Consider the following 24,820-nt stretch of genomic DNA (forward strand, 5'->3'; position numbering starts at 1 on the left):
CAGCCCGCTCGGAACGCATTCTTTCCACCACGTCTGCGTGCACGAGTTTGTTTGCCAAGTTGTGTTTTGGTTCAACCCACCCTGCTTTATTTCACATTACGGCTCATTGTTCTGTATTTTGGAAAAACAAAACTATAGAGTTGTTTTGAGGGGGTTGCTGACTCAGGGTGCAATGGAAAGTGTAGTTTGGGGGGCCAATTTAAATTTGAAACATGGCCACTTCATGGCTGCTGACGCTGTGGAGGGTGAAGAATGGTATAAGCCAAAAAAGACAGTTTGTCTATTTGTTTGTGGGAAGTCATTAGGTCGCCGTTACACTCACGATTATGATTGTGAATTTTGCACATGCCGCATGTGGCCTATTTTTGTGTCATTTCTTTACCCCCAAAAGGTATCTTTTGTGTGTTTTACCTGCTCCACAATTTGTTTTTCTTTTTCTTTTTTTTAGAAGGGGCTATATAGAGAGGAACACGGAGGAGCGGCAGACTCATAAAGAGATGGGATGGAACCCCCATCTGAAAAACATTTCCATGCCTTGTAAATACCCTCTATAGGCCTGGCAAAGACCAGTCCATTATTGTGTTTCCTGCACTCCTCCGTCCTTGAATCATTTTAACTCGCTTTTCCCATCTTGGACATGTATCATATATACATATATATATATATATATATATATATATATATGTATGAAGAAAAAGTCCCTGATGTTGAAGCAATATAAAAGAAGCAAGTCCCAGCTATACATACACACACATGCGGATGCTTTATTTGTCTAGTGTAATTAAATCAACCCGTAGTCGACCCCTGAGTCCTCCCCGGAGGATTCAGAGGCCCACATCGACAGTCCCCACAGGTCACTGGGATGTTGTTTCCCTTGGACGTGTTTCATGAGACTGCATGTGTTTCTCTCTGGGAATTGGGTTGCATTTTAGGAAGAAGAAAAAAAAAGAAAAAGATAGAAATAAAAGGCGCAGTGCGCCGTGCGGCAATGTGGACTCTGGACATCAGAACGTTTCTGGAGCGCAGACACCTTTGATTGGCCGATGTCCCTTGCATTGCACCGCTTTGCCTTTAGCTCCCGCCTGATCAAGAGGTCAATGCAGAGATCCTCCCGAGCTGCTCCGTTTGCGTTTCAATGGGAATTTCACGGCAGCAGCTTTCTGAAGATGCATTGCAGTCTGGTATAAAAAGGACGCGTCTGCTCAGTTCGCCCTGTGTGTTCCGGGGGGTTAAAAGATGGGTGGGACAGGGAGGATATTCCTGTTTATCTCAGGCAAAGATAAACTTTGGCCCCACGGTGATGTGGAAACTTTTTTTTAAGTAAATAAATAAATCACACTGCGGGGAAATAGGACTACTGATATTTCCTCTTAACAGCTGAGATTTCATTGTCCCTCTCATCAGGCAGTCCTTCTGTGCTCTGCTGTTTATTATTGTTACAATGTAGCCCACAGCAAACAGTGGCAGACCTTTTCATGTTGTAGGAAAAGTGTTGTTTTTAAATAGTCATTTTGACCAAAATAGATATTTCTCAATGAATTTTGTTTTGTTTGGGTCTTTTTTTTTCTCATTTTCATACCAACTAGTGACTTCAAATTTTATCATGAAGTTGTGAGTTCCCAGGTTTTATGTCAGTTGGAGGGGACAACATAAGAACCAACGTTCCTTGGTCTTAACAATAAAACTGAAAAAGGGCCTAGAAAAATGCCCTGGGGAACCCCCATTTCATCTCATGTGAACTCTCCAAAGTTTTTACATTATTCACTGAAAGTCAAGTGCCATCTTTTGCTGTATATCTATTTTTTTTCAAGGAACTCTCTGAAGCTGTATTTCAGTGGACCACCTGCTGAATCAAAGAATCGGGTCAATCCCTCCCTTAGACATATTGATGACTGGCCCATTTGCACCAGCGGGGCCTGGGTCATTAGCACGGCTGCTGTGGCTGCAGCACCAGATGGAATTGTAGGTATGGCTGTAGGCTGTGCTGTGATCCAAGGCTTCTAAACATGTAATGCACTCTGCTCTGAGGCTCCCTAACCGCAGGAAGTCTTGCGCGCTGCTCCACTGATCTCCACCTCGTACACCTCAGAACACAGCTCCTGCTTTCATCCATAAACAAATAAATATATGACGTTGTTCTTCACATGGCCCTAAAAGTGCAGCGCAACGTCTTCCAAAGCATCGATTCAGCATGTGTGTTAAGGCTTTTTTTTTGTTTTGCTGTTTTTTTGTTTACAGTGTCTGAGCTGTTTGCTCGCTCCAAAGTATCGCAGCCAACGTATGGATTTTTTGATGTTCTTACTTCAACAAGAACGGCCATAATCAAATTTCCGTCTGAGAAAATGTGTAACATGAGAGCTCTTTGGGGATGGCTGTATCTTCGAGGAGCTTTTTCTCCACAGTAAACCAGGATCAGGTTCAGGTTCTCACCATGTGCAGTATTTACATGTTTTTCTGACTGAACCGCCTCAAAAGATGTTCTGTACAGATCACGGTGTCGTTAAAAACTGAAGAAATTTGCTGTGTTAATCCCTCCACAAGGTTTGATGTGCAAACATTATTGACGCTGATGACGCAGTGAAGAGTTCATGAGCTTATGAGCTCACGTTATCGACTAAATCAAAAACACTGGCGTCCAGTCAGGGCGCTACGTGACGAGAGGGTCATTTTCAGATTTCATTAAAGGCTCTCCTGCTTTCTGAAAGTGCATTGAGAGTAAACAAACACAGGAAATGATAGTGCAAATGATGTCAGGACATCCTCGTGTTTATTTTTTATTTTATTCATCTTTTAAAAAAGGATCTGCTGCCGTCAGATTGTTGTGAAATCATGCTGGGAAGTTGTACTGGACTTCGTGAACGACCACACGAAGGCTGCAGGTATTGTAACTTTTAAGACTCACCCAAGAGTAACAATTCCCAGTAAATGGAACCGAAGAGCAAACGTCTCCTAATATGACACAAAAGAACATTCCACAATCTTCCGTTGAGCCTGGTTTCAATTTTAACAACTCGTCTGCCGTTTGTGCTGGCATCAGGAAATACGAGCGCACTTTCCGGTGTCAATATGCACGTAGTTAAAATTGTGTACACTCACACATCTCTCGTCGGCGCAAATCATAACCCAACCTCGGAGAGGAACACATCCAGCAAAAGCACTGTGACGTTATAAAAGGATTGAGTCTGCAGTTAATAAGCCGTGTCTCCAAACATGCTGTCAGGGAACTTGGTAGCCCGGCCCTGGCAGCCCTGGCAGTGCCCACTTCCTCGGCTTTGATCATAAAACACAGGAAACACCAGTCAGTGTGACAGAATTGCCCGCTCTAAACTGAGAGTGATTACTTGAAGGATAAGCAGGGAAAGGGGGAAAAAAAAAAAGGAATGAGTGAAGCGGCAGGGACCAAAAACTGCGGTCACTGATCAGGTTTTTCCTTCCCATGTTTGTAAGTAAGTGCCCGTCTTCGGATGAAATAAAGGCCCATCACTTATTTTTAAAGCCGACACAAAGACGCAAGCATAACAAGCTGAACCGCTGATTGCAGGGTGCCAGGCTTTCAACTCGTATTGTGCTAAGAGGGGAAACCCCAGTGGTTGGCAGTGGAGGGTTGATGGCGATTGGAGAAGGGCTGCACACATCTGTAGATCTGGTCGGCGTGAAATGCAAAGACTGGAGGAAGCACAAGTGGTCCAGCACATTGTAACAAGCTAACTATTTAGGTTGGGTTGTTTTAAATTTTCAGGAGGAAACATTTTGTTTTATATAACTTTGTTTTTTGGCTCACTGGAATCATTTTACGCCAAGTTTTTAGCGCAGACCACTGCTTTCATTAAAAAAAAAAAAAAATCCTTAAACTGGTTAAGTTGGTCTTTGGACATTGTGGAGAATGTCGTTCAACAGAAAAACAGCTCAAAAAGAAGTAAAGAGCCAAATAACTTGTTAACCGACTGACAAACCCAGGCACAAGCTATTTCTTGACAATCCTGTTTTAGTTACAATTTAAATTCTTCAACGGTCAACGTGGCGCCCATTATCACAGATGTTCACACAAACACATCTATAAAAATATTTTTTAAACATTTTAAGACCTGTTAAACCTATTGACTCACACTGAGGGATTATAGCAAAGGATATTTGTAAACCTGGGAACTGCAATCGTCCACTGTGAGTGCAAACTGCAGAGGTTTAGGAGGAAGACGACGTAATGAAACAGATGAAGACACAATGACTTTATAAGCGTCGGTGACGCAGCTTTGAGCGATCGTGTCAGTGTTGGGCTCAGAACACAGGCTTTCTGTTTTAATTGTCTACACAGGTGGGCCCCTAACTATCCTCTGGCCCCAGGGGCCGAAGGAGGGGGCCCATCCTGTGAGTCAGAGGTCAGTCAGTGCTGGAGGCTAGGTGATCTGAGAGGTGCTTAGATGTCCTTATCCCATGAATCACGGGGATCACAGCTAATCAGTGGAAATATCCATTTGAGGCGGCCCGTTGTTAATGCTGTGCACGTGAAGTATAGATCCTCGTTAGTGTCAAGTATTCCCTGACCTTGCACTTATTGAAAAATAACATAGATATGTTATCCATTTCATGCATATATTATGGCCAACTAAGTCACAGTTCTTTAACCTTTAGAAATAAAGACTCTTTAAACTTGAAAAGAACATTTTTATATTTTATTTATCTATAATTATTTCTATTTATACTATGTAATTTTATAGTGTTACTGTTTTTTATTGTTATAATCATATTTTATATCATACATATCATGTTGGATGATGTGCAACTCTGCCAAGGAAAGCCCATGTTTGTCCACTTAAATTATCATTACATGTGAAAAGGTTAAAACGCAGCTTAGCTTAGCTTAGCTCAACCTTACATTTTTTTTTTGCAAATGGAAGCAGTTTAATGCAGGTTCTTTAAAACAAGAATAGTTATTAAATGGAATGGAAAAAATTACAAAACAAGCACTGAGGAGCATCAAAATCAGATCGGATATCTCAGCCTCCCATCAGAGTCGAGATCACTGCCAGATGGTGTTTTCTCCCCTCTAACCTTTGACAAGCCCTTCTCTTTGTCTCTCTCTCTCTCTCTCTCTCTCTCGCTCAGACACACACACACACAAACACACACACACACACACACACACACACACACACACACACACAGGGGAGAAGGATAAGGTCTGGGGAGTTGCTACCCCGTCTGCTGCAGGAGAAAAACCCAGGAGGAGGTCATACAGTGCGAGGGGCCAGATGAGGCCAGGGAAGCCCGGCGCTCCGCTAATCAGATGACAAGCAGAATAAAACCATGAAAGGTAAAGAGCCGGGCACTGACGGTCCAACACAAACATGTCCGGCAATGGTGCAGCTCTATCTTAATGGCCTGAGAAATCCATCAAAGTCTGAAGACCGTGATTGTTATCAGAGTGTGTGTGATGAAATAAAAACAACAACAACATGGTAACCAAGTCAGTTGTGCTGCAGCAGCGCAAACACTTGTGCTTGAACATTTGTATCCTTTTGTCAGTTCACTCGCTGGTGTTGTCCGACTTTTCAAAAGCCCAATTAGGACGACTGCTACTTGATACATAAAGCATGAATGCTACTACAGGCCCGTTTTGCTCATTTGTTCATTTATTCATTCATTCCATCACATATGCAGTATTATGGGTGGGGATTAATTATTTACCCCATTTGCAACCATATTTACAACAGCAACACAAAGAAAGTGTTTTGTTTTTCTCAGCTCAATTACAAATGTTTAACCTCACACAATTGTAGGGCTATGTCTATAATACACAATACTGAGGAGCACAATGGCACCTGCAGGGTTTCACCATTAGCTGTACATTGTGTAGCAGCTGAGCTAGTTGTGCGCTGAAACATATTCTACCATCTGTGTCTGGTTGCGCATTAAAAATAAACTTTGACCAAACAAAAGCAAGTCAGCGTGAATGCCTGGAGTTGGTCCACAGTGGTGTTCCAGGAGACAATTAGCACAGGACCGTTTTAGCGGAAGACAGTCACGGCTGCATAGCCTAGACTGATGCTCTCTAAATGTGGGAAAATCAAAATCAGAGACCCCTGAAAGTGTCGTGTCGCCCAGCTTTTCACCCCAGCTCTTCTGTCTTGATACGTGTGAGGAGGTGTGCCCATGAGGGGGAGAGATCCCATACAGTTCCTCCATAGGGCCGCCTAAAGGCTGACTAGAAAGGATCCAAATGCCCATTCATCAAAACAGAAACAACGCTGGAAGCAATCAGAGGAAATAAGTCGAGGGATCAAGTGTTCCGGGGGAGAGGCGGAGGAGGAGGAGGAGGGAGAGGCGGGGTTTCAGCCCAGTCAAAATAGCAACTGGGTATGATGATGGTGTCTCGGGAACAAAACACGTGGCAGACAACTCTTGACGGACAACAGCAGCCAACTCCCAGAGTGACGGGACAGGAGAGCGCTCTGTTAAGCTTTCAAGTATTGTTGGCTAAAAATAGGCCCCTTTTCATTCAGCCATGTTTATTTTTCATATACGGTCCTTTTCCACCGGGAACGGTTCCTACCCCCGAAACAGCTGCACCTGCTGGACACATGCGTGCACAACGGTAGAATAGAGTCGAAGCTCGACGAAGCCTAACCGAGATCTCCGTCAGGAGTCCAACTCAGCAACATCTGGAAGTCCCACAAGCAAACTCCATCAGTCTTGCTCTGCCGGAATTTTTTCTCCTCGCTTTTCAGCCGCTCGGCCTCTCGCAGCTGTGTTTACAAGTAGCGCGTCATGTTCAAAATTGTCTACAGATGTTTTTTTCTGGGTTTTTTTCAAACACAACCTACCTGAAGTCAAACCTGAAAAAGTGTTGATTTGCAAGCCTTGGGTGAGGGCTGATGTTTTTCATGGGGAGCGCGAGACAAGGTTTTTTTTTTTTATTGGCCGCAGCTACACGGTAACGAGATGTTTGCAGAGAAAACACACACGCAGGTTTTTATGTTTGAAAGAAACGCCGCCGCGTTAAAACACACTTGCGCTCGCGTGCGAAAGAACCCGACTCGACGCGGCGTTCTAATTGTGTGCCAGACATTTGGAGCATGCACTTTGTGGGGCTGTCTGATAGGGCGGAGCAAAGTGCGATGGGCCCCGACCCGATTGGGTTTATCAGCACATTTAGGTTCTGCTGGACAAGAAGCAGGCCGCCAGCAGGAATGTGTAAGGCCTGGAAGTACCATGTCGAAGAGCGCGCTATCAGCTCGCCTGTCGTCTGGGAGCTTTGCGTTTCCTGCACGATGGGCGCAACCACTTTAAAAACCTTTTTAAAAAAAAAAAAAAAAAAACTGCAGTAATTTTATCTTTGTTACATAATTACATTTCTAAGCAGATTTTGTTCAAGGAAAATAGTATTTTAACCTAAGTGGAATGATCTAACTGGCATGTTGCCTAGCACAATACTCAGCAAATAGGGAACAGGAAACAACTTCCAATGATAATAATAATGATGATGATAATTTTGGCAAACAACACCAAAATAAACGTTGCACTCATGTAAATGATGTCTCAACATTCCATGAAAACAAACAGGGTTTATGAAGCTAAAGGACAATAATCTTAAAGCAAAATCAGGCATTTCTAATTGTGCCAAAATCAAGTTCACATGCACATATTTTAACATTTATATTAATTCAAGTGGAGATGCCTTGTTAAAAAAATGTTTCAGTGTATCAGTGAATTTTTGCATGAAATCTTGCTTTATTTAGTATTTGAAGATATGTGAAAATCCAGGAAGGCCTGGTCACTTGTTCAAATGATAATGGTAATTAAGAAAAAGTAATTTAAAACTTTTTTTCCATCTACTTGCATTGACTAAATGCATACATGGACACATTTTTGTTTTATCTAACTTTGATTACATTTTCTAAAGCGCATAACTGGAGTCACAGAGCAGAAATTTGTCACATTAGATTGGACTATCGTTTGTAGCAGACATATGGATAAGATGGCAAGAAATTTTCAGACATACTTTCACGCAGTTGTTATATCGGCATCCACATTGCAGCGAGCAGTACATTTCTGGAAGTCTAAGATAATGATTTTGTTCCTGTTAGTTTGTTTTGTTGTTGTCATTTTTAACGTCATATTCCCCTTGAATTGAATCACACTGTGAGTTTGCGCTACAAATGAGTCCAAACTGATGAGAACGCACGGAAAAACAAGTAACCCCTAAATATCAGAGCTGCCAGAAAGCTCTGTTTCCCATGACAGCCGGCTGAGAGCCCCAAATTAGCTGTGTGTGTCGCAACTTATCACAGTAATGTGACGGGAAAGATAAGCCTGGCTGCCGTCAGCTACCGTTAGCCGTCGTTAGCCGCGCACACCTTCACGCAGCCGTTAGCAACAAAAAGTTGCAGGAACTTTGCAACAGCCGAATCCTTTTCAGGAACGCAAGCCTTCTCCCCAAGCCTCTTTCATCAGATCTCATCATCGCGGCTCTGACAAAGCTTCCCTCCTTCTAATTAGGATGTGTTAATATAATTATATTGATTAATTTCAGATGAGGTCGAGCGCTGGCACTAATCAGGCTATTATGAACGTTCCTCCGTCAAGGCCCCCATTTACATTTTTCTCCCCGTGCCCTCACTTTTTTTTTTTTTTCATGTCTGAACCATATGGCCCAAATTAATGAAGCCAGGCGGTATAGTGAACCCTCGCCGCTCCGTCACTGCTCCGCACGCTATTTGGCGGCAAACTTATTCTCTTTCACCCCTTCGCTCTCTCCTTCTCTCCCTCTCTCTCCCTCGGTCGCTGTCTGTTCTTTCTGTTTTTTTCGCGCATGTGTCCCAGTTAAGAAATTGCTTACATCCCACTCAGTCTGGGGCTGGATTGAAATTTCCCATAGGGTATGTACCAATATGCAGGGAGCACACTTCGACAGATGCCATCAGAGAACAAGCATATGAATTACCAGGCAGCCTGCCATCCCCGAGTTCAGACAGAATGGCATTAATACCAGATTACGATCCAAACAACAACACAACAACAACATGAAAGCCCGAGCAACTGGGAGCAGGTAAAGGTTTCATCATTTATATATTAATGGATTTAGTAACAAAGACTTGAATAACCCCCCCAACCCCCAACCCCTTAGAAAAAAAAAAGTTAAAATGTCATAGAGGCTGCCAGCAATCAAGGGACTTTAGAAAAAGAGAGGGAGGGGAAGTAAGAGAAATTAGATGCCGTCAGCAAATCACGTTCCAATAAATTAAATATTCGCCACTGCTGACCATGACTTATTCAGAAGCCATGATAAATTCATGAGTACAATTAAAGAAAACACGATTCCTTTAATTTTAAACGGCTGTAAATATTGGCTTTACCCAATTACGTCACATTTAACTGTGTGAGAAGCTCCTGCAAACCAGCCACAAGCTGTGCTTCTATACGATGATGATGCTGAAGAGGTTGTGGGCAGTTGAACTGTCCCCTTAAAGGCTGTCGGATATAGAAAATGATCGGCCTCATATAGCGAAAACATGTTCCCCAACAATGGTGAACAAAATGACTCTTCTTGGCTTGTTTGCTTGAAGCGTGTTCATTTCTTTAGACCCTGTGTTATAATATAAGGCAACTTGTGTAACATAAGTCAGTGGGGAGAAAGTATTTTAGCAAGGCAAACACTATTGATTAAATGCTTATCTGCTTTTCTCATTCTTTCATGGAATAGTTATCAACCCTCACAGGAACAGAAAAAACAATTGATTTTTTTTTCTCTTTGGAATCAATCAATCAATCAAACACTTTGATCCTAATGATGCAGCAGTAAACGTCTTCATCTCGAACTATGTATATACTTCAATAATATTCATTGTGTAGTGCACTGATCTCAACAAGAGTGGTGTTGTCGAAAATATTTGTTTTACATTGGCAAACAGAAAACAGACAATAAATACAATAAAGCAGCAATTTCTTGGGCAGAGAGCTAAACGCACCACATAAAGATAATGGATTATTAAAATGTGCTGCCATACTAAAGAGCACATTAGCTAGCAAGCTGTTACTGACATTAGCTAACACACTAACATAATTGCGCCACTTCCACCTCATTCGGAAAGACCAAAATCTAGCAATGCATGTACTTCCCAAGCAGCGTTTGTGGTCAAAGTATAAATACTGAGTTCTTAGGGTAGAAGTATGTTATGTATGCAATTCGAGACACACCTCGCGCTCAAGTGTTTTGAAAGGTTACATTTTTGGGGGTCACTCGTCGGCCAAGACGGACAGGACACCTGCAGTCAAGTGCAGGACGTGGCGCTTTACGTCAACGGTGAATGTTCAATATAAACAGAAACAAAAAAACTAAATCTTTTGAATCTCTTTTTCCAGTTAATGGGACCTTTCATGAACGCCTTGTACAGGCGCCAGGGAAACAGCCGGTCGGAATGTGTTTGAACGGCTGTAGCTGTTTGTACACTTGCACGCAGATTTCTCTGTCTTTCATCACACTGTGTTCCAGTTGCAAACATTTTTTTGGTGATGCTTTTTAGATTCTGATGCTTTCTATTGCATCGCAGTCGTTATTTAGTAATACAGGTAAATATGACAAACTAAAACTTAACACCCAGAGACGGCTGTGCCAGTGTGAAAAAATAAAATAAAAACTTAAGTCATACTTATATCTGTCCAAGATCAGCTGAAATGATTTTCACTTCTCTTATTTGGATGCTGGTGAAAAAATGAGATCATCTTATTGATCTGAAATGACTTGCAGCATGTGGGTTTCAAGGCGGCTTGGTATGTCCTACACTACAGTGTGAGAATGTTGTTTAACCGACGCGCGCCAGAAGTAGCTACTACTAGCACCACATTATTTTATTAATCGAGTGCTTTTTCCCCCCCCCCCATTGAAGCCGCTGCTGTGTCAGCTTTTCCTTGGCAGCGCCAAAGAGGGAGGTTGCTGTGGGGACACTGATAGCTTTCTTCCGGCTCTCAGCGCTCATCATGATAAATGGTCCATTTTTGAAGGTGTAATGGCCGCGGATGGACGCAGGAGCACTCGCCTCTTGACGTTTGGGGGGGCGGGGGGGTTGGACTTTAGGCGTTCGGTCGTCTACTTGCGAGATTTTCCCTCGTTTGTTTACCTCCGCTGAGTTGGGCAGACTCGTCCACCTCTCTCTGGTGGTTCACTACACAGTAATTAGCTGCGCTTTTATCCCCTCGTTTTATCCCGCAAAATCGGCCGTCGCTGCCTCTTAAAAGGAGAATAAAGTGCGATGTGGCCGGCACACCCATCCAGTCGTTTGACTGTAAAAAAAAAAAAAAAAAAAAAGGAAAAAAAACTTAAGTGAGGCTGACGTTTATCTCTCCATTTCCTGTCTCTCCCCCCTCACTTTAATACAACATCGCAACCTGGACACTGACTTCCTTCACTCGGCTGCGTCTCGTGTGAGGAAGCAGTTGCATGTGATGTATACACGATATAATGCGAGGGGCTCGGAGGAGGTAGGAGGGCTTTCAGGAAAGAGGCAGATTGGAGGGGTGGTGGGTTCCCAGATGCCCCTGCCCCTATACGTGTGTGTGCGTGCGTCTGTGAGTGTGTGTATATGTGTGTGTGTGTGTCTTGAAGATGACTGTCAGCAGGCGGTGCCTCAGAGAGAGAGAGAGAGAGAGAGAGAGAGAGAGAGAGTGAGAGCGAGTGAGGAGGGGGGAGTTGATGTTTCCAAAGGGGGGCCCAGTTTGCTTCCATAGGGAGGTGGAGATTTACTATCCCACCCAGTCAACGAGTCTCACTGGTGCTCTGGCAATCTCACACACACACATGCAAGAGAAACACATACACACACACACAGTCTGACACACTGCAAAACTCTCCACAGGAAACTCTGAGCCATAATGTGAAGGCACCTCGGAGCAGACGGGCACGTTGCTCAATCCAAGTGGGATACGGCGCGGCTTTGATAGTGCGTTAATTACTCATGTGATGTGATACAGATGTCTGGGGGGCTTCAGCCGAAAGTTTGCCTGACGGTTTCCAAGGGGGCCAGGCAGACATTTTAAAGGAGGTAGGTGAAAACCAAACGTATTTATTATTTATGGACGGATCGGTTTGCGTGCTGTCACTAGATCCCAGCAGTGTCATGCTGATGCTAAACTGTGATGCTACTTGAAGGGCTGGCTGCTAAATAGTTCTTTGTGTACTTGGTGACAGCTGGGACTTTGAACAGGAACAACCCTGGGCTATAAGAGTTGCCGGTGCTGTGACATGATGAAACGGGCTTCGCCTCCAATCTGACAGTTTTGAAACTTTTGCCGCTCTTTGCAGGGAGTTCTTTGGAACCTCTTGCCTTCCCATCATGCGGGGTGGCTGAGCAGGTGAAAGTGTTTATGTGATTAGAACGTCCAAACGAGGGAAGAACCAAAGCAGTGAAAAAAGGGAAGAATTTAAGGAGAAGCTTTGGGTTCATTCCACAAATTCTGGTGACGCGCACGTGGAAAACAGAGGAGAAATCGGCCCCGTCGGCTGTTCCTCGGCGTTTGAAGAAAGCCCTTTTGTCTCGTAGCCACATGTTTGAACCCTAAATCAGAAGCAGAGGCGGCGGAGGAGATTGCTCAGGTTGCAAACCTAGGCTTTGCTGTTAAAAGAGCCCAGGAAGTTGTAATGTGTGGCCGTGTAGCTGCAACATTACATTACTGACGCAGAGATGATAACCAGCAACTCTGCCCCAACCCCCAAAACCCCCCACCCCCAGAAACAACTGGAGAGCAAACGATGTGCTCGATGTGTCTGCCGATGCCTCATCCCTAACCGTCTGACTCTAACTATTCTTGGCGTACCCCATCTGTCGCCCCTTGGCGCTGGTGAAAAAAAAAAAACAGTCTTTTTGAAGTCTGGAAGAAGTCGTTACAGCTTTGGAAAGGATAACAATAAGGCTGTTATACAAATAACTGCTGGATGATATCGCTCGCTGGTCAGATAGAAGATAGTAAATATTCTGCTCCCGTAAGACTAACGGCACGATCCTCCCCTTGATTGTCGGTGTTCTTCTCTTGGCAGCGTCATCCCGGGCCGGTCTCTCGATTCGACGGAATCAAAGCGGAGAAGAAGATTTAAAAAAAAACGTGTTCGGTAATGGGCCCCGCAGCTGTGCGCCTGTTGGCGCTAATGGCCTGTCTGGCAGCCAGGGGATGGTGCCAGAGAGGCGCAGGCGAAGTCGAGGTGGACCCCCGCCACCACCACGGAGGCCCCCTTCTCCACTCCACCGTCCAGTCCATGGCGGCCTTCTACAGCACCGTGGGGCCGCGGACTGCAGGGACTGATGGCCAGGTGGTGGCGGCGGCGGCGGGCCTGGACAACGGGACGGTGGTGAGGAGGATGGCCCGCCCCCCCATGTGCACAGAGTCCACGTCCATCAAGACCTACTTCAAGTACATCAACACATTCATCTCCATCGTCGTGTTCGTGGTGGGCCTGGTGGGCAACGCCACCCTGCTGAGGATCATATACCAGCACAAGTGCATGCGGAACGGGCCCAACGCCCTGATCGCCAGCCTGGCGCTGGGCGATCTCATCTACATCATCATCGACATACCCATCAATGTGTTCAAGGTACAACTGTCACTCACTTGCCTTCATTTTCCCCCTTTTAATCCCATGTAACAGCCTTGCACTAATGACACTTTGATTTTTTTTATTTTTTCTGTGAAAAAAAAGCCCAGATTATTCAACTCTCTGTTTACAACTTCCTGATGAAAACAAAAATGTTCGGTATTAGCTTCCTGCTGGAACTGATGACTTGTTTGGCATCGGGTGATGTCCAGAAAGTCGTTTTTAAGAGCTCACTTTCTGAAATGTGGAGAAAGCAACTAAAGGTTGGACAGTTCCTCATTTTTGGACACATTATTCTATGAAAGTGTTTCTAAAGGGGTTTTTGCATAACATGGATCTACAAAGATATACCGGTGAAATGTAACAACAGTGGGGGGGGGGACTGTTGTATGGTGTCTGTATGTGTGTGTTAAGCATCAGTCAGAAAGTTTTTGGGAGTCGGGGACCATTTCAGCCGGTCCTCAGTATTTAGTCGTTACATTTAAGACAGAGGAAGAAAAAACAGTTTAGAGGCATAAATAAGAATTACTTTAATGTTGTGGTTCTGTGTTAAGTTGTTGGGGTAAAGAGTTTGTGTTAGGCTGTACAACAACAACAACAAATGGTAGTTGATGTGAAGCCCTCACTAAAATAGCTTCAAGAGCATGTACGTGAGTGTTTGTTGTGTGTGGGTGTGTGTGTGTGTGTGTGTGTGTGTGTGTGTGTGTGTGTGTGTGTGTGTGTCGGGTAGGGGGTGCAAACAGACGGGAAAGTGCAATCAGTTGGACATGGTTATCTCCCTCATGTGGGCAGAGCAGTGATGAGAGGAGCGGGGATACGGCTGGCTTAAATAAACATGCAGCCGCACATGTTTTTGACCCCAGGCTGACCTGAGGCATTAGTCACTGACCTTTTATCAGGGGTTTCATTTCCATGACAAAAAAAGGAGTCAGAGCTACTCAAGTGATAAATCACTCCTGGGGATCTGAACTCAGCTCTCCTCATCAACAATGTTTTAGCTAAAATAAATATGAGTTTCAAGTTTCACAGTAATGTCAATAAAAATGACATATTTCCAGTTTCTCATCTGGCCACAATTAAATTCTTTTTTTTTCTCCATTCGTACGTTCAGGGAGGATATTGATAGCTTTCAACGGTGTGATTAAAAACGAAGATCCAGTGGTAGTTTGATTGTTATCGGTGTTTAGCGGAGACCCGCTAATCAGTCTGGGAGAAGAAGCTGGTTTTCATGGTTTACACAATAGAACTCAAGCTGGAACAGAAAGTATTGCCACACAGTCTATTGCAGGGGTGGGCAAACTTTTTGGACTGGTGGGCCACAATGGGTTCTGAATTGTGACAGAGGGGCCAGAGCAGGATCAGATGGATGTTTTGGTGAGCCACCTCACGGGAGAAAAAATATATCATGGGATATGTAGAAAACATGTGCTTTAATAGAAAATGAACAAAACCAAAGTTGCAAAATATGCATCTCTAAAGCCCAACAGTATTTAACTATTTATTGAACTGACTCTTAAAACACTAACATTGATGAAATACTGCTATTTTATGACTTACTTACAATTAACATAATTTTCCAAGTTCAGCGGGCCGGACTAAAAAGCTTAACGGGCTGCATATGGGCATATACGAGCCATAGTTTGCCCACGCCTGGTCTATGGTAATTAGAAATTGTTACAAAATGGTGCAATCAGTCAGCCTGATCTGCATAGTACATTATGGGATATCATTTAATGAGTCCCCCCCCCCCTCGGCAAATAAAAATTCAGGGATTCAGGTGGGCAATCTGGTTAGAATTAACTCCTGTCCTTGAGGGCGGCGTGACTCATATTTCTTCACGTGTGCCGAAAAAGAAACCAAAATCCTCTCCCCGCACCCGCAGTGTTGGATTGCTGTTGCACAAACAAAGCGGGAGGAGCGTCCACACCGTGCTGAAACGCTGTTGGAGCCCCCTCCTGGGGGGAAGAGGGGATCCGGCAGCGGCGCCTCCAAAAATAATCAGCCAGTTATAGGCCAAAAACACTGACGTGGGGTCCTTTTCCTCTCAGCTGCTCTTTTGTGCTCCTGGGAAACTTAAAGGACAGTAGGTGGATAAGAGGACAATGGGGCCAGGAAGCACCGTGAAGCTCTTCCTTTGAAAAAAAAAGTGGATTTTCGCTCAGGTTACGGTGAACTTGAAGGAAAGGGGCCAGACCACGCTGACGAAAACAGACGTCTAAACTCTGACGACCTTGACTTATTTTCCCTGAAGAATAAATATTTCTAAAGCTCGGGGAAGCACCACTGAGATAGCGATGACATGAGCAGTTTCAGGTTTTTTTAATTGTTTGCAGGAGACAATGGAGTCCTGCCTTTCATACGCCGTTGAACTCCCTGTGAATCTGTGTCAGACTGAACTTAATCCTTCCTTTGGGGGTTTTGCATGCGCCTCACCTACAGCAAACATTCCTAACATTGAGTGGGATTAACTGTGTCCTTATCACTTAATTACTGATGTTAAAATTGACTCGGAAAAAAATAATGCTGACAACAGAACGTGTGCCCATGGTATTTCATTAACAGATGCGATTCCAGAACTTTTGGAATTCATGTGAATGTTCCGTATGTGTGTGTGTGTGCGTGTGTGTGTGCGTGTCTTTGTTCAATCAGCTCCTGGCGTCACGATTTCCCTTTGACGACACTGCCTTTGGCCTCTGGCTGTGCAAGCTGGTGCCCTTCCTGCAGAAAGCCTCGGTGGGCATCACCGTTCTCAACCTGTGCGCCCTCAGCGTGGACAGGTCAGTAGATGACGCTGCTGTCCGACTGGGATGTAACTGTAATAACTAAGAATGCACCGATTCCACTTTTTTTTTTACAGAACAAGCAGAGTATGAGTACTTGCATTTCAATACTCACCAATACTGATGCCATTACACGTTGTAGAATTACTAAAAAAAAAAATTTGATCTTATTTAGACAGCATTCCTCAGCATGTTTGATTCTAGAGAACACTGACTGTCACAAGTTTCACTGCAGTACAAATCCAAATTTAACAAAATTGCTGTACACATACATACACAACTGATCTGTGTTGTGGTATCGGCACGTATTTTTTACAAGTATGAGTAGAGTACTCAACCCTGGTATCAGTACCGATACCCAATACTGGTATCGGTGCATCCCCAGTAATAACTATGTTTTCAGATGTGATTATCTGTTTATTCCAACTAAAATGCATCAGTGATATGATGATAACATTCTGTGTCCCGGGTAAATAAGATTAGATTAGATTAGATTTTTTTGTTGTCCCCGAGGGGAAATTCTTTTCCACAGCGCACAGCACAGGTTGACCAACATACATAACAAAAATCATTCCACTTACAAAATACACAAGAACAACACAAAAAAATAAAATAATAAAAATACATGAGCGACAGTGCAGTTGAATTTGTGAGCATTTTATGATGTTTTCCTAAGTCTCCAAACCATTTAACTTTATCTTCAATCCATTTCAGGAATCAATGTGTTGTTGCACATGAGATACGGCGCCGTGATGTTCGCGTGGCAGGCAGATCATTGAAAAGAATATTAAGCCGATGTGATTTGGGTTTGAGAAATATATTCAGACTTTGATCCCACTTTAATGACAAGAAGATCTGGTTAGGTGAGCTGATGATCACTTACAGGAAAGTGCTCCGTCGGTCAATACTGGGACGTTGTTTGTCTCGCGGCCGCTCTTGTTTGCTGCAAACTTTTCCTGTAAGGTGAGCTCATGCATGAGATGCTCTTTGCTCCCTTTAATGAGCGTGCCCAGAGCCTTTTATGTAACATGAACATTTAAGTGTGATGTATACACTGAGATCTCAGTCTGAATATTTAAAACTTTTTTCCTGATGGCGAGTACTGACAGTGATCGTCCATGAATTAGTAATAATCATAAAGCGCTTTTGTTCGTGTGTCATCTCACTTTGGACTCACAATTAGAGATTAGAGGCCCTGAATGCCTGACCTGAGCTCTGGGCTTCAACCCAGCCAGACATATTAAATGACCTCTTTTATTAAATGAAAACAGACTTTTTGTTTGTGGCTGGCAAATAAGGCATTAGTCCTTTTGCGCGTGCGTGTTGGCGCGCTTGCCCACTTTGAAAGTCCTCGGTCTCCGCTCGACTTTGGAGGACGAGTGAAAAAAAAAAAAGAGGTGGATACATTACCACTTGGTGAAATATAAATGCCGGCATGTTGTTCAACAGAGAAATTCAAATGTGTCATGAAAAATATATTGTTTTTGCCCATAAAATCTTGATGCGGGATTTTACTAAAACATTTCGACAAGTGGTTCCCATTAATGAAACAAACAAGTAAACAAGTGAGGGGTTGCACAGGAAACACGAGCCAACAGACGCAGACCCCCCCCTCCCATTCCCCCCCTCGCCTCAGTCCCCCCCACCCCCACCCATCCCCCGCCAATGCGGCGGCCAAAAAATATAAATATTAGATATTTAAAATAAACAATTGATCATCTCTCCTCATCAATTCTTAACATTTTGATACGCTTTAGCTGACAGAGCGGTTTGTTGTGCTTGGTGCGCTGCCATCCATGCATAAGGAAAAGCGTTGTTAGCTTTGTCAGTCAGGAGAGACGACCAAAGTAACTTTAGCGAATTTCCTCTGCAGGCCCTCTTTCCACAATCACCGCTGTGCAAACACACTTTCTTTTTTGGCAGATATTTTTCATTGAAACATCAGAATTTCTAAACTGTCTGCCAGTGGGTGCCGGAATGGGTTGACCTTTGACCTTTGACTGCATGATCATCCTCCACAGGTACAGGGCCGTGGCCTCCTGGAGCAGAGTCCAGGGGGTGGGCATCCCCCTGCTGACCGTCTTTGAGATCATGTCCATATGGCTGCTGTCCCTCGTCCTCGCCGTGCCTGAGGCCATCGGCTTCGACATCGTCCAGTTCGAATACAGGAACCAGACGATTCGCACCTGCATGCTCAACCCCAAGGGCGTGAAAGCGATGGAGGTACGTCTTCTCCTTATCCGACTCTCCGCTGTTATTTGTGCTCCGCGTGGCGGCTGGGTTGCACGTCATGTCGGGAAGAAGAGACACAACACTAATGGACGGAGGAGATAGGAAAAGCACCGGCAGGAGGGAAAACTAAAAGTGAAAGTGCGCCATCGCCACTTGTTTTGTTCCACTGTTTAAAAAGAGAGGCTCTGCATTGTTTGGCACTAATGGGTACTTTTAATGGGCACTAATGTGCTCTTTTGCAAATTGGGAAACGTATATATTTAGAGTGTCCGTATAACAATAGAATGAATCGCCTCCAGTTTCCTGCCTCACAAATTAAAAATTAAAGAGAGCAGAATTAGAATAGTAACCTGATGATGCGTCCGGAGGAACGCTGTTGGCTCTCAATGTATAGAATAAGTAATGAAAGGATATGAAGTAATTTTTAATGAAATAAATGTACAAATATTCTGATTTGAGACTAACTTTTGAAAAAAAAAAGGTGGGAGTTCAACGAAGATTTTGGCCTTTTTCACAGAGGAGAAGCACATAATTGATGGCAGGCCATGTGCAATTACTCAGACCTGAACCGTGGGGCCTCAGGCAGGCAGGCCACATGTGCACATCTGTTCCATATATCCAAAACTGAAATAATCTCCCTCCGATTTAGACTACACTCCCCAGTTCTTAGAAACAAATAATGTCTTCACAGCATTGTGAGATAAATGGGTAATTAGTATATTTTTTTAAGTGAATTGAAATTACATTTTTATTTTTTCTGTACCTGGAAGTTGCACAATAATGTTTCGTTAGAAGTGAGGCGGGACAGACATGACCAGATGTGGGTTTTTTTGCCCCACACCCACAATTTACCACTAAGAATGCATTTGTACCCACTGCAGCGCAGTACAGGGGTAGTGTGGTGGGATTGGAGTCTTTGGTTACTGGGTTTATTACAGCAGCACAGATTCTCTTTGCATGGACCAGACCTCCTCCAGCTGGAAAAAGTCAACACACAAGATGTTACTTAAAGGGGTCTTTTTTACCTCTTAAGTACGACGGATTACAATTTGCTCATTTCTGAATGGGTTAATCCAGCTGGTTATCACTGTGACGCCACTGCAGACTGTTCTTTAAATGATGAGGCGTCACTGAGCTCTCATACTGAGCTAGAAGCCATCTTACCCCGCTAGTTAGCGCTAGCAGTGAAAGAGAGTGGCCGGTTCCAACGCAGAGCCACGGATGGAGAAATTAAGCGAGGTGGAAGAGAGCCAGTATTTGTTTTGTAAGATCCTAACAGCTCAAACACTGAGTTATTTGACAAAACAAACCTTGTTTATTGTTGGATGTAGACCACCAAAATGAATTTAATTTATCTGGGAATGGTCATAATTGAACCCCTTTAAAAAAGACAAACTGTCATCATGTGGATACAAAGCCAAAAAAACATCACCGGTTACATAAAATCTTGAAATATTACCTGAAATATGCGTCTCATAACAGGGGTGTTAACAGGGACTGGAAAGATGAACAATCCCAGCACATCTTTCTCCATATAGCAATATTAGAGTTTTGTTTTCTTATAAACTTATATGAACTGTACCTTTAACACATGCTTTTTCACATGCAGTTCTACATTCAAGCGAAGGACTGGTGGCTGTTTGGCTTCTACTTCTGCATGCCACTGGCGTGCACAGCTTTGTTCTACGCGCTGATGACGTGCGAGATGCTCAACCACAGGAACGGCAGCCTGCGCATCGCTCTCACCGAGCACCTCAAACAGGTTGGGACGAAAAGTTGCAGAGATTCGTTCTCTACATAATGCAGTTTTGTCACGTTATGGCACATGAGCTCCTTAACCTGCCGTTTTCTTACAGAGGAGGGAGGTCGCCAAGGCCGTCTTCTGCCTCGTCCTCATCTTCGCCCTCTGTTGGTTCCCGCTGCACCTCAGCAGGATCCTCAAGAAGATGGTCTACTACCAGAATGACTTGGCGCGCTGCGAGTTGCTCAAGTGAGTGAATCCAGGACGTAAACAAAAAGAAGTAAACAAGCATAGTGTGAACTGCGTTCCAATGGTTGTTCACTGGGTCTTATATCAACACTGAATGTTTTACATTAAAGGTCCAGGGTGTAACATTTCAACACTTGTATTCATGTATTTATGGGCAGTATGTTAAGTTTTTACCCATATAAAAATATCATCATAAATCAAGCCAAATTTTACACACTGGACCTTTAAAAGGCACTGTCAGCCCTCTCTAAGTTCATCACAATCAGCCTCCTCTTTGACTTTCAGTTTCCTGCTGGTGCTGGACTACCTGAGCATCAACCTGGCCACCATCAACTCCTGCATAAACCCCATCATCCTCTACTTTGTCAGCAAGAAGTTTAAAAACTGCTTCAAGGTACGCCACCCCCAACCACACCCCTCCTCCCCCTCTCTCGGCCCTTATCTCATCCTGACTCATGCTCTTGAGATTCGGTGTGGTCAGTAAAGTAAACACAGGGGAGGGGGCCTGTGACAGACATGACATACTGAGAGCGTCCCGTAAAAGCAGTTCGGTGACTTACACACAGCTGAGATCGTGCACCGCGGGTTAGTCTGTCACTAGGATCCGACCGAGAGATAAAGCAGGCCAGGAGTTCGCATGCAAGCAGGGAGCAACTTCGACATTGCGGTCAGAGACTTTAGGAAGGTTGTAGAGCAGTGTTTTTCAACGCTTTTGGAGCCACGGCACAATTTTTTTTTTTTTTTTACATTGAAAAAAATCTAAATATATTATAAAATTACACTTTTTAGCCTAATAATGACAATATAGTCGCTTAACTCACTCAGTGTGAAACAGATACACACAAGGCTGATATCCTGGGAGGAACTGAGGGATCAAAATAGGCTCACGTTCGTTTTAAAGCACCATCGCTCAACAATGGAATGTTTTGGTTTGTGTAGTTTTTTTTGACCAATTAAGTGAAACTTGGTAATTTTTCATGGCACACCTGACATTATCTCACACGGCACATTAGTGTGTATGACAATAATATAAAACATGGATTTTAACACAGCCACTCGGCTCCATATTGACTTTGAACTTTGGATTTTGCAATGACTCATTTCCATTTCAGGATCCCCGTTCTGGATTTTTAAAGATTTAACAGACATAAAAGGGTTTTCTTCTTTTTTTTTTTTACATTAATTGAATTGTTCTCCGTCTCCTTCCAGTCCTGCCTGTGCTGCTGGTGCTACTCCAGCAGCCAGCTGAGCAGCACCGGGCCCATGAATGGAACCAGTATTCAGTGTAAGAGCCCCGAGGCCAACAACCCCCACACTGACCGCAGCATCAGGAAAGACAGCAACTAATCTGTCTCCCGCCGAATGTTTGTCACATTCGTCTCCCATGTAACCATCACACCCACAGTCATTAAAAGTACATTTTTCAGACGATTAAGTCCACATCCGGAGACCGCTGAGGCCACATGAGCCCCGGCAGAGATGGATTAGGAGCTGGAGTTGAAGGGTGAAAAGTATATACAGCGGTCTGACGCAAGAGAAACTCTCTCAAACAGACTCGGAGCGTTCGCACGCCCACGGACGGTGACGCCACAGTGAGAGAGAGAGAAGAGGAAGAGGAGGAGGAAGATTCTTTGGCGGCTCAACTGAGACTATAAATGACTCGTCGTCAGTGTCTGACCACACTATTCCTGTAAAGGCCACAGCCACTGGGAAGGATACGCAGGGGTGCAGGAAGGAAGAGGCAAGACAGTCAGAGGGCATGATGGGAGAAGAGTGTGCGGCGTCCTCCAGTGTTCGTTGCTCCCCGACGGTGGGAAACAGGAAGGCATGTTAACAGAGTCGAGTCACAACTTCTCCCATTTAACGCCTGAGTGGCTGCACTGTGTATATCAAACAGTCGGGCTGCTTTGTAGTGTAGTCAGTAACGTCTTGGGGGTTGATTTACTTCCTGTTTGCAAGAAGGGAACTGTCCAGAATTAAAAAAAAAATAAAAAAAACTTCTGTCAGCAAGCATTTCTTCTGGATGTATCCGGGATTCCAAGACGGCCAAAAGATTATCCGGCTAGATCGCGTCTGGCGTCGAGAAGGAGCCAGAATACATGTGCAGAAAATACAAGTTTTGTGTGTGTTTTTGAGAGGGGATGAGATTCAACTCAGACATGCTGAGCTCAAACGCTGAGGCAATAACACAAATCAGGAAGCACGTTCGGAAAGAGTCTCTGACAGGAATTTGCATTTCACTTCTCCCAATAGACACTGTGAAGTTTTCCCAGATATAACCCACAATAATAGCGACTTTTATGCCTGCATAACCAACACAACGCACGCCGAACAGTATACATTAGACATGTTGGGTACACTTTTGTAAAGAGCCGTTGCTGTAACAATTTTGGTCTTACATATATTTTATTCAGACTGCTTTGATGACAGAAGCATAGAAGAAAATGCTGGTAAATTCTGCGGGTATTAAAGGAATAGTTTGTCCATTTGAGGCAGGTGTTCATTGGCTCAAGTGTTTTGTTTTTGTTGGAACAGAGCATCTGCCTGTGTCTGTATGGACATTGGTATATCTGTTATGATTGGTATCTTTATAATTATCACATAATGTTGCTGTCTATGTAAACATCACATCCTGATGCCTGTTAACATTTGCCCTGTTGTATAGGATAACAAACAATTCTGCAACCCAAAAATAACACCCAGAGAAAATAATACTGTGGCATTTACATCCTGACAGCAGTTAGCTACCTGCGAAGACGCAAAACAGTTTATTATTGACACTGTTGTGTCAAATAAACTGATATTTGCCTTTCAGTAAAGTAGAAATTCAAGCTTATTGAATGTTTGAAATGATTTGAGTTCTGACAAAAACCAAAAAGACCACAAAAAATAAATCACTACACCTTAGCCATGTACAGTATGTACAATAACTAATCAGCTACAGTTCAAAATGGTAAAGGTAGCTTTAAAGCAGGAAGCAGGAAGTGAAGGTGTACATTTGCCAACAAAGTAATCCTTAGCACTGAAATGAGACCGATATTCATTCTCTCACAACACGCGTGGTATTTATATCACATATTTGCAGGTATATTTCCAGTATCTGGTAGCACCGACATTTCAAGAAGAAACAATAAACTGGTTTTGTTATATTGTGATAGAGAACAGATGCGTGAACAAACTCTCCTTGTTATTAAAAATCATGCTACGCTAATGTAATCTGCTGCTAGCTTTTGACCGACATGAGATGAGCGACTCAAGAATGATGAAGACGTCTTTATGTACATATACACTCATACCAAAGAATTACACACCTTATCATATACACTACCAGTCAAACGTTTGGACACACCTCATGCAATTTCATATATATGCATATAAAATGTATATGTATGTATATAATATGTATGTATATATATATATTTTGTGAATTTGCGCAAACCTGTGTGTTAGCATATGAGTGCCATGTTGTGTTTAGTCACTTGCACTTCTGTAGCTGGAGTGTCTTGTGCATATGTGACAGCCTCTGTATAGTATAAAATTGCCACTATTTTTATTTTATTTTTTAAAGAATTATAATATGTAAACAGACTGAACTCAAGATTGTTTTCACGGATTTAACATGTTAACCTCATGTAAGCGCTGCTGCCTCCACTAATAAATCAGTCTCCATCCTCACTGTAGTAGGTTTATTTCACCACGCACCAATATTGGCCTTCTCAAGGGGGCCCCTTCTGTTTCTCATCCGCGTCTGGGAGAAAGCGGCGTCTGGGAGTGATTTCAAGCACACTGTGACCTGCTTGCCAACTGAGCCCCGAAGGCTGCCGGTGTCAGTGGACAGGATGTGAATGGCTCGGATGGTGGGAATTTGATACACAAAAGTCACTTCTCATCCATGTTGCCAAAAGAGGATTTGGGAAAGCAAAGATAGGCAGTTACGTATTGGTGTTCAACTTAAGTTTTGGTGTTATGCGTTTTTTTTTGTTTGGTTTTGGTTTTGTTGTAATGTTACGGGAAGCTTTTCACAAAGCATCGGTCCACTTTTGAGCAGAAGTCACATTATCAAAGCAAACTCCCCAAGTTATGCTGCGCAATGCTGAACAACGGCCAAGACCAACTGAGCACTGCAGCAGTGGTTTTATCAGACCACTGTTTATTTGTCTCAGTGTGTTGGCGATAAGTCTCAGGCAGGTCATAAACTTTATGAAATAGGTTCATATTCGCCACATGAAATCATGTTTA

At 43.6% G+C, this 24,820-nt stretch overlaps 1 protein-coding gene across 1 annotated transcript; it reads left to right on the top strand.

Annotated features, from left to right (window-relative positions):
• Positions 1 to 11,715: 11,715 nt before the first annotated feature.
• Positions 11,716 to 24,256, top strand: ednraa (endothelin receptor type Aa). Its single transcript, XM_076033063.1, has 8 exons — positions 11,716 to 12,035; positions 13,028 to 13,579; positions 16,229 to 16,356; positions 18,381 to 18,582; positions 20,201 to 20,353; positions 20,448 to 20,581; positions 20,867 to 20,975; positions 21,791 to 24,256. Exons 2-8 carry the CDS (start codon positions 13,103 to 13,105, stop codon positions 21,926 to 21,928), a joined length of 1,341 nt encoding a protein of 446 aa, XP_075889178.1. The 5' UTR covers positions 11,716 to 12,035; positions 13,028 to 13,102; the 3' UTR covers positions 21,929 to 24,256.
• The last annotated feature ends 564 nt before the right edge of the window (positions 24,257 to 24,820 follow it).

Source organism: Nelusetta ayraudi, unplaced genomic scaffold (assembly GCF_046127955.1).
Source record: "Nelusetta ayraudi isolate G7.1 ecotype Tasmania unplaced genomic scaffold, CSIRO-AGI_Nayr_v1 ptg000004l, whole genome shotgun sequence".
NCBI lineage: Eukaryota > Metazoa > Chordata > Actinopteri > Tetraodontiformes > Monacanthidae > Nelusetta > Nelusetta ayraudi.

Coding starts and splice junctions, on each gene's coding strand:
- ednraa (XM_076033063.1), top strand. CDS start 13,103: ATGGGCCCCGCAGCTGTGCGCCTGTTGGCGCTAATGGCCTGTCTGGCA. Junction 18,583..20,200: donor AGGGCGTGAAAGCGATGGAG/GTACGTCTTCTC, acceptor TTTCACATGCAG/TTCTACATTCAAGCGAAGGA. Junction 20,354..20,447: donor TCACCGAGCACCTCAAACAG/GTTGGGACGAAA, acceptor GTTTTCTTACAG/AGGAGGGAGGTCGCCAAGGC.